Below are 14,070 nucleotides of genomic sequence, written 5' to 3'. Positions count from 1 at the left end.
AGGCAAATATAGACAAATACATTAAACATGAGCAGATAACAGGCACACGGGTACATAAGGAGGGAGGACCCTACCCGCGAGGGCTCACAGTCTGCAGGGGATGGGTGATGAAACACTAGGAGAGGGTAGGGCAGGTTGCGCGGCGGTTCAGTAACTTCAGGATCACTGCAGGCTGTAGGCTTGTCGGAAGAGATGAGTCTTCAGGTTCTTTTTGAAGGTTTCTATGGAATGCTGTAGATAAGCCCCCGATGTATCCTAGAAGATGAGAAAAAGAGGTTAGATTATACTCACCCAGAGGCGTTCCCGCTGTTGATCCGGGGCCTCCCATCTTCATCAGATGACGTCCTCTTCTGGTCTTCACGTTGTGGCTCCGGCGTACTTTGCCCTGTTGAGGGCAGAGCAAAGTACTGCAGTGCACAGGCGCCGGGAAAGGTCAGAGAGGCCCAGCGCCTACGCACTGCAGTACTTTGCTCTGCCCTCAACAGGGCAAAGTACGCCTGTGCCGGAGCCGGAGCCGCAGGGTGAAGACCAGAAGAGGACATCATCGTAAGAAGATGAGAGGCGCCGAACCAACAGCGGGAACGCCCCTGGGTGAGTATAATCTAACCTCTTTTTCTCATCTTTCAGGATACATCGGGGGCTTATCTACAGCATTCCAGAATGTTGTAGATAAGCCCCTTGATGCCGGTGGGCTTACCCCACCCGTGATTTTGGGGGTGACAGGTTCCCTTTAAGGCCACGTGCACACGGTCAGTATTTTACCTCAGTATTTGTAAGCCAAAGCCAGGAGTGGGTGATGAATACAGAAGTGGTGCATATGTTTCTAGTATACTTCTCTGATTGTTCCACTCCTGGTTTTGGCTTACAGCTCCTGAGGTAAAAAAAAAACTGAACATGTGAACGTAGCCTTACAGGCCAATTGTGTCAGCCAGCCTACTGCTAATCACATTCCACAGGAGGTTGGCTACAGAATGGAGAATTGGTCCGTCACAGTTTCTATGTAGAATTCTGCATGACCACACGCTCTGCTGTTCTACATTGCGTAGAGCTCGGCCGCGGGGTGTGACCTGTCCTCAGTACTGCACATTCACTGCTCACAACCTGGCGAGCATCACGTGACACTAACGCTACTACAGTTACGTGCGCGTCTTCTACAGAATGCGCATGCGTGCCACTAACGCTACTACAGTTACGTGCGCGTCTTCTACAGAATGCGCATGCGTGCACTCATTAGCTTCTCTCGCCCAGTGCGGGAATGCAGCCAATTCTATGTCACCTGAGAAGGGGGAAGAATGACGTGAGACCACGCCCCGTTACGTCACCTGTCCTTGCCCGTTTCCCGGCTCCTCCCACCCTGTCATCCTCTGCACTCCGTCGTCCTCCCCGTGCAGTGATCGCACCGTACTGTCCGCCATGCATCTGTGCCGGAACGCTTGGCAGAAACTGGCCCCCCTGACACAGCGGGGAGCGGCCGCTCTTCTCCGCACTGGTGAGCAAACCTAGATGTTCCTAGCGTGGTGTTCTGCTCTCCGGTCATGGTAGTCGCCATTGTGTCTTGTAAGGTCACCGGGCGCGTGCTGCCATCACTGTGCTGCAGGCACGTTCTGCAGTGTCCGTGCAGTCCTGGCTGGCGCTACTCACTGGGTCACTGGCACATGCGCTGGAATGTGCAGCTGTGTCTGCCATGGTGGTGTAGTGAGCCCCCTGTGGGCTTATTTAGAGGTCATTCTGGGAGCTGTGCAGGATCTCAGCCCACATGATCATGGTGTCTCATCTCACAGTGGTGATTAGTGATCCCCATCAGGGCTGCCTGCTGTGTATACCACCACTGCCCTTATAGGTGGGGGGCTCAGTGATCCCCATCAGGGCTGCCTGCTGTGTATACCACCACTGCCCTTATAGGTGGGGGGCTCAGTGATCCCCATCAGGGCTGCCTGCTGTGTATACCACCACTGCCCTTATAGGTGGGGGGATCAGTGATCCCCATCAGGGCTGCCTGCTGTGTATACCACCACTGCCCTTATAGGTGGGGGGCTCAGTGATCCCCATCAGGGCTGCCTGCTGTGTATACCACCACTGCCCTTATAGGTGGGGGGCTCAGTGATCCCCATCAGGGCTGCCTGCTGTGTATACCACCACTGCCCTTATAGGTGGGGGGATCAGTGATCCCCATCAGGGCTGCCTGCTGTGTATACCACCACTGCCCTTATAGGTGGGGGGCTCAGTGATCCCCATCAGGGCTGCCTGCTGTGTATACCACCACTGCCCTTATAGGTGGGGGGATCAGTGATCCCCATCAGGGCTGCCTGCTGTGTATACCACCACTGCCCTTATAGGTGGGGGGCTCAGTGATCCCCATCAGGGCTGCCTGCTGTGTATACCACCACTGTCCTTATAGGTGGGGGGCTCAGTGATCCCCATCAGGGCTGCCTGCTGTGTATACCACCACTGCCCTTATAAGTATAGGGATCAGTGATCACCATCAGGGCTGCCTGCTGTGTATACCACCACTGCCCTTATAGGTGGGGGGATCAGTGATCCCCCATCAGGGCTGCCTGCTGTGTGTACCACCACTGCCATTATAGGTGGGGGGCTCAGTGATCCCCATCAGGGCTGCCTGCTGTGTATACCACCACTGCCCTTATAGGTGGGGGGCTCAGTGATCCCCATCAGGGCTGCCTGCTGTGTATACCACCACTGCCCTTATAGGTGGGGGGATCAGTGATCCCCATCAGGGCTGCCTGCTGTGTATACCACCACTGCCCTTATAGGTGGGGGGCTCAGTGATCCCCATCAGGGCTGCCTGCTGTGTATACCACCACTGTCCTTATAGGTGGGGGGCTCAGTGATCCCCATCAGGGCTGCCTGCTGTGTATACCACCACTGTCCTTATAGGTGGGGGGCTCAGTGATCCCCATCAGGGCTGCCTGCTGTGTATACCACCACTGCCCTTATAAGTGGGGGGCTCAGTGATCCCCATCAGGGCTGCCTGCTGTGTATACCACCACTGCCCTTATAGGTGGGGGGCTCAGTGATCCCCATCAGGGCTGCCTGCTGTGTATACCACCACTGCCCTTATAGGTGGGGGGCTCAGTGATCCCCATCAGAGCTGCCTGCTGTGTATACCACCACTGTCCTTATAGGTGGGGGGCTCAGTGATCCCCATCAGGGCTGCCTGCTGTGTATACCACCACTGCCCTTATAGGTGGGGGGCTCAGTGATCCCCATCAGAGCTGCCTGCTGTGTATACCACCACTGTCCTTATAGGTGGGGGGCTCAGTGATCCCCATCAGGGCTGCCTGCTGTGTATACCACCACTGCCCTTATAGGTGGGGGGCTCAGTGATCCCCATCAGGGCTGCCTGCTGTGTATACCACCACTACCCTTATAGGTGGGGGGCTCAGTGATCCCCATCAGGGCTGCCTGCTGTGTATACCACCACTGCCCTTATAGGTGGGGGGCTCAGTGATCCCCATCAGGGCTGCCTGCTGTGTATACCACCACTGCCGTTATAGGTGGGGGGCTCAGTGATCCCCATCAGGGCTGCCTGCTGTGTATACCACCATTACCCTTATAGGTGGGGGGCTCAGTGATCCCCATCAGGGCTGCCTGCTGTGTATACCACCACTGCCCTTATAGGTGGGGGGCTCAGTGATCCCCCATCAGGGCTGCCTGCTGTGTATACCACCACTGCCCTTATAGGTGGGGGGCTCAGTGATCCCCCATCAGGGCTGCCTGCTGTGTATACCACCACTGCCCTTATAGGTGGGGGGCTCAGTGATCCCCATCAGGGCTGCCTGCTGTGTATACCACCATTGCCCTTATAGGTGGGGGGCTCAGTGATCCCCATCAGGGCTGCCTGCTGTGTATACCACCACTGCCCTTATAGGTGGGGGGCTCAGTGATCCCCATCAGGGCTGCCTGCTGTGTATACCACCACTGCCCTTATAGGTGGGGGGCTCAGTGATCCCCATCAGGGCTGCCTGCTGTGTATACCACCACTGCCCTTATAGGTGGTGGGCTCAGTGATCCCCATCAGGGCTGCCTGCTGTGTATACCACCACTGCCCTTATAGGTGGGGGGCTCAGTGATCCCCATCAGGGCTGCCTGCTGTGTATACCACCATTACCCTTATAGGTGGGGGGCTCAGTGATCCCCATCAGGGCTGCCTGCTGTGTATACCACCACTGCCCTTATAGGTGGGGGGCTCAGTGATCCCCATCAGGGCTGCCTGCTGTGTATACCACCACTGCCCTTATAGGTAGGGGGCTCAGTGATCCCCATCAGGGCTGCCTGCTGTGTATACCACCACTGTCCTTATAGGTGGGGGGCTCAGTGATCCCCATCAGGGCTGCCTGCTGTGTATACCACCACTGCCCTTATAGGTGGGGGGCTCGGTGATCCCCATCAGGGCTGCCTGCTGTGTATACCACCATTACCCTTATAGGTGGGGGGCTCGGTGATCCCCATCAGGGCTGCCTGCTGTGTATACCACCACTGCCCTTATAGGTGGGGGGCTCAGTGATCCCCATCAGGGCTGCCTGCTGTGTATACCACCACTGCCCTTATAGGTGGGGGGCTCAGTGATCCCCATCAGAGCTGCCTGCTGTGTATACCACCACTGCCCTTATAGGTGGGGGGCTCAGTGATCCCCATCAGGGCTGCCTGCTGTGTATACCACCACTGTCCTTATAGTTGGGGGGGCTCAGTGATCCCCATCAGGGCTGCCTGCTGTGTATACCACCACTGTCCTTATAGGTGGGGGGCTCAGTGATCCCCATCAGGGCTGCCTGCTGTGTATACCACCACTGCCCTTATAGGTGGGGGGCTCAGTGATCCCCATCAGGGCTGCCTGCTGTGTATACCACCACTGTCCTTATAGGTGGGGGGCTCAGTGATCCCCATCAGGGCTGCCTGCTGTGTATACCACCACTGTCCTTATAGGTGGGGGGCTCAGTGATCCCCATCAGGGCTGCCTGCTGTGTATACCACCACTGCCCTTATAGGTGGGGGGCTCAGTGATCCCCATCAGGGCTGCCTGCTGTGTATACCACCATTACCCTTATAGGTGGGGGGCTCAGTGATCCCCATCAGGGCTGCCTGCTGTGTATACCACCACTGCCCTTATAGGTGGGGGGCTCAGTGATCCCCATCAGGGCTGCCTGCTGTGTATACCACCACTGCCCTTATAGGTGGGGGGCTCAGTGATCCCCATCAGGGCTGCCTGCTGTGTATACCACCACTGCCCTTATAGGTGGGGGGCTCAGTGATCCCCATCAGGGCTGCCTGCTGTGTATACCACCACTGCCCTTATAGGTGGGGGGCTCAGTGATCCCCATCAGGGCTGCCTGCTGTGTATACCACCATTACCCTTATAGGTGGGGGGCTCAGTGATCCCCATCAGGGCTGCCTGCTGTGTATACCACCACTGCCCTTATAGGTGGGGGGCTCAGTGATCCCCATCAGAGCTGCCTGCTGTGTATACCACCACTGCCCTTATAGGTGGGGGGCTCAGTGATCCCCATCAGGGCTGCCTGCTGTGTATACCACCACTGCCCTTATAGGTGGGGGGCTCAGTGATCCCCATCAGGGCTGCCTGCTGTGTGTACCACCACTGCAATTATAGGTTGGGGGCTCAGTGATCCCCATCAGAGCTGCCTGCTGTGTGTACCACCACTGCCCTTATAGGTGGGGGGCTCAGTGATCCCCATCAGGGCTGCCTGCTGTGTATACCACCACTGTCCTTATAGGTGGGGGGCTCAGTGATCCCCATCAGGGCTGCCTGCTGTGTATACCACCACTGCCCTTATAGGTGGGGGGCTCAGTGATCCCCATCAGGGCTGCCTGCTGTGTATACCACCACTGTCCTTATAGGTGGGGGGCTCAGTGATCCCCATCAGGGCTGCCTGCTGTGTATACCACCATTACCCTTATAGGTGGGGGGCTCAGTGATCCCCATCAGGGCTGCCTGCTGTGTATACCACCACTGTCCTTATAGGTGGGGGGCTCAGTGATCCCCATCAGGGCTGCCTGCTGTGTATACCACCACTGCCCTTATAGGTGGGGGGCTCAGTGATCCCCATCAGGGCTGCCTGCTGTGTATACCACCATTACCCTTATGGGTGGGGGGCTCAGTGATCCCCATCAGGGCTGCCTGCTGTGTATACCACCACTGTCCTTATAGGTGGGGGCTCAGTGATCCCCATCAGGGCTGCCTGCTGTGTGTACCACCACTGCCCTTATAGGTGGGGACTCAGTGATCCCCATCAGGGCTGCCTGCTGTGTATACCACCACTGTCCTTACTGCAGGATAGAGCCCTGTACACATTGCGTCACACTGCACTACAGGAAGGCAGTGTGTGACCTAAGAGGAGCTGAAGGTCACATGACGGTAATGAGGCTCAGTGTTCTGGAGGAAGTATCTGCAGCAGTGAGTTATCTGTCTCTACTGTATAACGTTCCACCATGTAACAGAATATTTGTCCGTCCTCCTGGCTGTTCTGCCTCTGGATTCTGTCTCCTGGCTGCTGACAAGTGAAGCTTAATTTGCAGGTCGCCGGTTTAATTTCCACCTCGGTGTCCTGGCTGGATGGTATTGCTGGATCATTCACGTCTGCTGGGGATTGGCATTGTATGGTACTGGGAGTATTGGTCCTGTTTTTCTCCCAGGGCGAGTGATAATATAGTGGTCGTGTTTGACCTTGGGTTTTTGAAGGATACAAAATTATTAGAGATTAATGGCTAAAAATGAGGCCTGTGCTCGGCGTGATTGCCAGCTGTCCGTACTGTGCATGGCAGGCTGTTATGATGGGATACGCGAGTACATTTACCATTTAGAGAGCGGTCATCTCTCCAGACATGTTTGGTTTAGTAATTGTATTCTTCCTGAAATAACAATATTGGAGCATCTTTCCTTCTACTTCCGTCTTGCGCCGTTCCTCTGTCATTACTCCTCGAATTGTATGATATACCATAACCTGCAGTGATCAGCAGGGGGCGTGTGGCTACAGTCTGACATTGTCCAATCAGCTGACTGCACTGTACTGCTCAGGGACACGCCCCTTTATCAGAAACTATTTGTACCACCCAGTTGTCAATGTATTCATACTTTTTTCTAGTAGGAGTAAAAGAGAAACTGCACAAAAAAGGTGTGCCAATGTTTTTATCTTGTCAGGAGTGGCCCTTCTTTTACAAGTGTACGATTAAGGCAACGTTCACACTAGCGTTGTGCGCCGCTGCGTCTGCGACGCAACGCACGCAAAAACGCAGCAAAACGCACGCAAAAATGCTGCGTTTTGCAACGCATGCGTCGTTTTTTGCCGAAATTTGGACGCAAGAAAAATGCAACTTGTTGCGTTTTCTTGGTCCGACGCTAGCGGCAAAAAAGACGCATGCGTCGCACAACGCAACAAAAAAAAAACGCATGCGTCCCCCATGTTAAATATAGGGGCGCATGACGCATGCGTCGCCCGACGCAAACTAGCATAACGCTAGTGTGAACGTTACCTTAGTCTCATTCAGACATCATTGATTTTTCTGACGTGCAAAAAAATGGTCTGAGTATCACCAGTGTGTTTGATTTGATTGTAAAAAACAAAACCAAACCTGTATAAACTCTATGTATAAATTACACGCTTTCTCCTGTCTATTACAATGTGTTAATCATGGATTAGTATAGGCCATCAATGTCTGATTGGTCGGGATCCGACACCTGGGACCCCCTCTCGATCAGCTGTTATCATGGTTGGCGTGTGGAAGTACTCGCCTAAGGGCGGCGTCACACACAGCATATGAAAATACGGTCCGTAAATTACGGCCGTAATACGCTGAAAAGTCCCGAAAATAGTGGTCCGTAGCTCCTCCGTAGGCAGGGTGTGTCACCGTTTTTTGCACATGGCATCCTCCGTATGTAATCCGTATGGCAGCCGTAATGCGTGTTTTTATCGCAGGCTTGCAAAACCGACATACGGCTATACAAGGGATCCATGTGTAAAAAACAAAAACAAACATTATCTATCTATCTATCTATCTATCTAATTAGTAGACACATATATGTATATATATATTAATATTTCATCCAGCGCGAGATAGCTTTGAAGCCGGTAATTCAATTGCCGGCTTTTGCTTTCTCCTTCCTAAAACCCGACATGATATGAGACCTGGTTTACATACAGTAAACCATCTCATATCACCATTTTTTTTGCATATTCCACACTACTGTGTGCATATTCCACCCCCCCCCCCCCCGGCTAAAAACATCTGCCCCCAGCCACCCCAGAAAAGGCACATCTGGAAGATGCGCCTATTCTGGCACTTGGCCTCTCTCTTCCCATTCCCGTGTAGCGGTGGGATATGGGGTAATGAAGGGTTAATGCCACCTTGCTATTGTAAGGTGACATTAAGCCAAATTAATAATGGAGAGGCGTCAATTATGACACCTATCCATTATTAATCCAATACTAGTAAAGGGTTAAAAAAAAACACACATTATTAAAAATTAATTTAATGAAAAAAACACAAAGGCTGTTGTATTAATTTATTCTACTCTCAATCCACTCACTGAAGACCCTCGATCTGTAAATAAAAAAATAAAAATAAACCAAGAATATACATACCTTCCGAGGATCTGTAAGGTCCAACGATGTAAATCCATCTGAAGGGGTTAAAATATTTTGCAGGCAGGAGTTCTGTTAATGCAGCGGTGCTCCTGCCTGCAAAACCCCAGCGAATGAAGTTAGTCGGTCAATGACCTATATTTACCTGCATTTGCGGTGAGGCGCCCTCTGCTGGTTGTTCCTAGATCGTGGGAACTTTCCTAGAAATCTCCCTGGCTCGAGATCATATGAGGACAACCAGCAGAGGGCGCCCTCTTATGACAGCTCCATGGATTACAGCTCCATGGATTACAATGGGTACATGGTCTATTCATGAAAATGCACTGATTCATGGATATCTGACTGAGGCCTAATACTCACCTATGGGAGTAATTGAGGCTTTGGGAGCTGTGACCATGTTTGCCTTGACAGACTGTTGTATGGAAATCGGCCCAGCCATCTGTCAGTGATCTAGTGCCCGTCCATTCAGACACTTAACCCTACACACTCTGGTGCACACTAAGCAGGAGCTTACTTCTGATCTTGTGATCTTACCCAGCTGACCATTTCCTTTAAGCTTACAGAGGCGATACATCTCTGCGTCTGTCAAATGCTGCTGTATAGGGATGTGGGTCATACACGCATAGGATCTGTGTACATTGGGACCTCCTATAGCAGATGTTGGGGGTGACTGCAAACAGCCAAAACTGATGACGGAGAGATATGCTTTCTATATTCCACCTAAAGACTCCATTAGATTAAAGTTAGTAAAAATGAACGACTTAAACCAAGACCATCATTCATTAGATCACAACTATAAAGGCGTTGTCCACTACTCGGGACAATCCCATCTCAAGTACAATATCCCCCCCCCCCCCCCCCCCCATAAAATAAAAAACCCTTTTATACTCCTCTCCGATGTTGGTGATGTTCCAATGACATCTACGATTAGTCTCCCAGGGCTTGTGTGACATTGTCACGTGATCCCTGCAACCAATCAGCCGATGCTGCACTCACACTTCCGGTTGTCAGTTTTATCCAAAGGAAGTGAAGGCTGCTGCTCTCTGATTACTTCAGGATGTCTTTATTCTCCGATGGAAGTGAGTGAAGTGGCGGCTGCAGGGCCCACATGACGTGACAACGTTACAGGAGCCCTGGGAGACCAGTCGCGGGATCAGTGCTGGCTATTACTGGCTGTATGGATTGAAATGTGACAGCATTACGATTGGTCAACTAGCTGCATACTTTGCAGTGGCGTAACCTGATGCTTGTGGGCCCCAGTAAAAAATCTCCAACATGGCCCCCAACTATAACAAGTTTTAAAAGTTAGTCTTCACATTAGGGAAACATGAATTGTTTTTGCCTCCCCACCACCTCCATAGGCTCGACAACCCAGCGGTGCCTGCAAAACCTGCACCCAATGGTTACACCCCAATACTACATATAGTGGCATTAAAGGGATGTTTGGAGGTTATCACCTACTGGAGACCCTCAGTGATGGGGAACTTATACCCTATCTACTCTGCAAAGCCTTCTTGTTCTTCCTGATGGTGTAAAGTTCCTACAGGTCTGTAAGGACTCGTGGGCAGCCTGTACCCCACCATGTGATTCCTCCATGGAGCGCTGTGTGAATAGGCGCGTTCATTGGAAAATACCTGTTAGAGAGGGCCACAATTTCTTTGTATTTTTCTTGTCTCAGATTCCAAACGTGTCCACGATAATATAGAAGCCCTCCGTGTGTGTAAAATTGAATTAGCTCACACGAGGCGTCACAGACAATCGGGGTTTCCTGTTGCAGAACGTCTATGTATAAGCCCCATTGTTAAGAAGTCTGCTCTCAGGTGTCCGTCTGGTGTACAAATGCATGTGTAGCCTGGATTATGTGCGGTGGTTATTGTGCGCTTTCTCTTTCTGTAGCTTCTGCCCGGCAGATGTCCAGCAGCGTGCCTGGATCTTCTGGAGAAGCTCTCCCTTATTACCTGTTAGTTGGCGTTGCTCTGGCTGGTGGTGGATTTTACGTAAGTATCTGACGTTCACGTAAGTATCTGATGTTCACGTGGAGTTTTGTTGTCATTTTTTTAGCATTATACATTGTCCTAAACATCACATCATTTGTGACAGCAAACTTTTACATCCTACATAGTACCACAAATGAAAGAGCCGAGATTGCATGTAGATATGGCAATCTCCTGTGGTCTATGAACCTCTAGTAAGCGAGTATCACAAGAAGTATTCAATGGGAACGCTCATTCACAATAATCGTGTACTGTAAACGGGCTGTCTACCAAAATGATCATTCATCGGGTGAAATGATCTTCTGCACAGAAAATCATTGTCGATAGCACATCGTCCTGTATAACTGGGTGTCGTGCTGCCGAGAACGGCAGCCTATGCACACTGAGTGATCTATTACTGGCTGTACATGGCCCATCACTCGAGCTATCTGTTTGTGTTAGACTGTTAACGGCCACCGAGCAGCAAACAAGTAGCTGATCCCTGTCCATTCATAACACCAGTAGTCCTGTAAATGCACCATAAGGCCCTAGGGCAAAAATACAGAATATCAACCAAAGCTTTAAAGATGTGTTCCCAATGCCACTTGTCCGTGACCCTTGCGGGCATTTAGGCTCAGAGTGTTAGAGAATACCGTATATTGCCTTTTTCAGAGATTCCTTAGAATTCATCAGTTTATTGCACTTCTTGGTGATTCATGTCGCCATTTCTTGTCCTTGGGTGCTCTCTGCGGCTTACAATTTAGGCTATAATGTTGTGCAGCTTTTTCACAGATATTACTGTCCTCACTTCCTATCTGCTCAGTCTGGTGTCTGTTTGTTATGCTGCACTCGGGCTCGGGTTCAGCAAGTTTTTCTAAAAAAAAAAACAGCATTTTTCCTGACCTTCTTATATCATAGTCAGATGTTACTTGAAAGTCTACATACAATGCACTACAGACAATGCATTTTGTTCTGTGGCATTTTTAAAGTTTTTTTTTTTTTTTTTAATTGTAATTTTTATTTTAATTTTTTTAAGGAAGCAAAGAATCAGATATTTTAAGTCTTATATCAGTCATGAAGCAATAAACCAGATTTATGATATTTTAATAATCAATTAATCAGATGTTTTACGATATGGAGAGGAGCTAAACAGCAAACTTGCATATAGACACAGACTAGAAGGAGAAGGGGGGGGGAAACTAGAGATAATTGAATGACCCTTTGTAGTAGCCTCTTAAAGGGAACCTGTCACCCCCAAAATCATTCTGTAATGCTGTAGATAAGCCGCCGATGTTACCTGAAAGAGAAGAAAAAGAGGTTATATTATACTCACACAGGGGCGGTCCCGCTCCGATGGGTGTCTCAGGTCCGGAACAGCGCTTCCCATCTTCATTCCATGACGTCCTCTTCTGGTCTTCACGCCGCGGCTCCGGCGCAGGCGTTCTTTGTCTGCCCCGTTGAGGGCAGAGCAAAGTACTGCAGTGCGCAGGCGCCGGAAAGGTCAGAGCGGCACCTGTGCACTGCAGTACTTTGCTCTGCCCTCAACAGGGCATACAAAGTACGCCTGCGCCAGAGCCGCAGCGTGAAGACCAGAAGAGGACGTCATGGAATGAAGATGGGAGGCTGTAGATAAGCCCCTGATGACGGTGAGCTTACCTCACCATCGATTTTGGGGGTGACAAGTTCCCTTTAAATGGACAGAAGAGCCCAGAAGGTGCCTCATGGGGCCAAGTAAGATGAAATCTCTACAATGTTGTGTTCAGCATCTTCAGCATTCCTGATGCCTTTGATGCGAATGTATAGGTCAACCAGAAAAGGAGACATTTGCTTCCAATGATGAACTATTAAACAGCTGGCTACCATCAATATATGTAGACACTATCTGGTGGCTCTTAGATCTGGTCTGTGGAAAAATATTTAGTAGGAAAATTTGAGGATCTAAAGGAACACGTATACCGAAGACTTGTTTATTGAGAGATTAGACCTCCGTCCTTAGTGGTTTGATCAGAGAACAATCCCAAAATAAATGAAAAATAGTCTCTTGTTGAGGCACATCGTCATCTTAACGGATGGAGAGATGGGTTGTCTTTGGCATTTTTGTGCAAAACTAGACTTGCTTCAGCTTTAGTGTTGTGGTGGTTTTTCTATACTGTTTTTTATAGCACTTGGATGTCTCTTAGGCATCTTTCACACTTCCGTCGGTACGGGGCCGTCACAAAGCGTCGGCGCGACGGACATTGTGAAAATTCTGTGCAACGTGGGCAGCGGACGCAGTGTTTCAACGCATCCGCTGCCCACTGTATAGTCCCAGGGAGGAGGGGGCGGAGTTCCGGCCGCACATGCGCGGTAGGAATTGCAGGACCCGATGAACGTTTTTAGCTACGACGGTTCGCCAAATACCGACGCATCCAGTGCACGATGTATGGAACGTGTGTCCATACGTCGCGATGCGTCGGTAATACAAGTCTATGTGCAAAAAACGCATCCTGCGGGCAACTTTGCAGGATGCGTTTTTTGCACAGAACGATGCATTGCGACGGCCCCTAAACGACGGAAGTGTGAAAGAGGCCTTACTGTGACAAATTATAACACACAAACACACAAAATGCTAAAAAACAATGAAATGGCTCGTTCCTTACATTGTTCTTCAGGAGCACAGTGCTCCCTGCCTTCCTGCTTGCCAAAGGTGACGCGTCCTTGATTGACAGTTTGGGCCAGTGGCATGGCTGCTCTTCTGGCCAAAAGTCGCCATTTGTTGATACTGCAAGCTCAGGCAGTTTTGTCTTGGAGGAGCTCAGAGGGACTGAAGTGAACCAACCAGCTTTAGCATAGTCCTGCCTCATCTATAGCAAGCCGCTTGTAATCAACGCACTTCTTTCTTAGGAGCCTGACCACCTCTGATAAACTGCAGAGGTGGCCGGTAACTCAATAAACAGTTTTGTTTGCAGATAATCTATAATTTGAACCACTTCTCTTGCTGACAAATAACCCTTTATGACTCTATGGCCCAGTATTCTTTCTTTAGGAAATCTGCCAAGAATTAATCACATCAGAACTACTCTGACTACATAAGTCAGCTTTGGACCTGCCGCCTGTTTTTTTGTGGGCAAGGAGCAGCTGTCCGTGGTTACGATTGTGCTATCATAAATATCCCGCAGTCAGAAACATTAATTTCCGGAGAAGCCAAGGTCAAAAGATTGTTGGCCCTGGTTTCCAGTACTTTCTGCTGCCTGAGGATTTAATGGGGAGACGGAACGAATGTAGATTCTTTTTTTGACTGTTCCTTTGCTAGACTCTTCCTGATCTCCTCATGTCATTTCAGGCTTACCGGACCGTAAGCAGAGATAGAGCACGTTTCAATGAGCGCCATGAATACATCAATACACAACTGAAACCTGCATTTGATGATTATGGTAAGATTATTCATCCATGATAAAGTGGCACACTGCCTCTGTATGCTGCTAACGTCATTAGGCCAGCCA

General features: G+C 50.5%; 1 protein-coding gene across 1 annotated transcript in view; it reads left to right on the top strand.

Moving 5' to 3' along the window:
• The first annotated feature begins 1,329 nt into the window (after positions 1-1,329).
• Positions 1,330-14,070, top strand: part of MGARP (mitochondria localized glutamic acid rich protein) — an 89,616-nt gene continuing 76,875 nt past the window's right edge. The window contains exons 1-3 of the mRNA XM_069743964.1: positions 1,330-1,489; positions 10,512-10,612; positions 13,911-14,001. Coding sequence (XP_069600065.1) covers positions 1,414-1,489; positions 10,512-10,612; positions 13,911-14,001 — 268 coding nt within the window. The 5' untranslated portion in view covers positions 1,330-1,413. The remainder of the gene's footprint in view (positions 1,490-10,511; positions 10,613-13,910; positions 14,002-14,070) is intronic.

The sequence above is a fragment of the Ranitomeya imitator genome, chromosome 1 (assembly GCF_032444005.1).
Source record: "Ranitomeya imitator isolate aRanImi1 chromosome 1, aRanImi1.pri, whole genome shotgun sequence".
NCBI classification, from domain to species: Eukaryota; Metazoa; Chordata; class Amphibia; order Anura; family Dendrobatidae; genus Ranitomeya; species Ranitomeya imitator.
The sequence above is the reverse complement of the archived record's forward strand: the minus strand, read 5'-3'. Positions and strand labels throughout refer to the sequence as shown.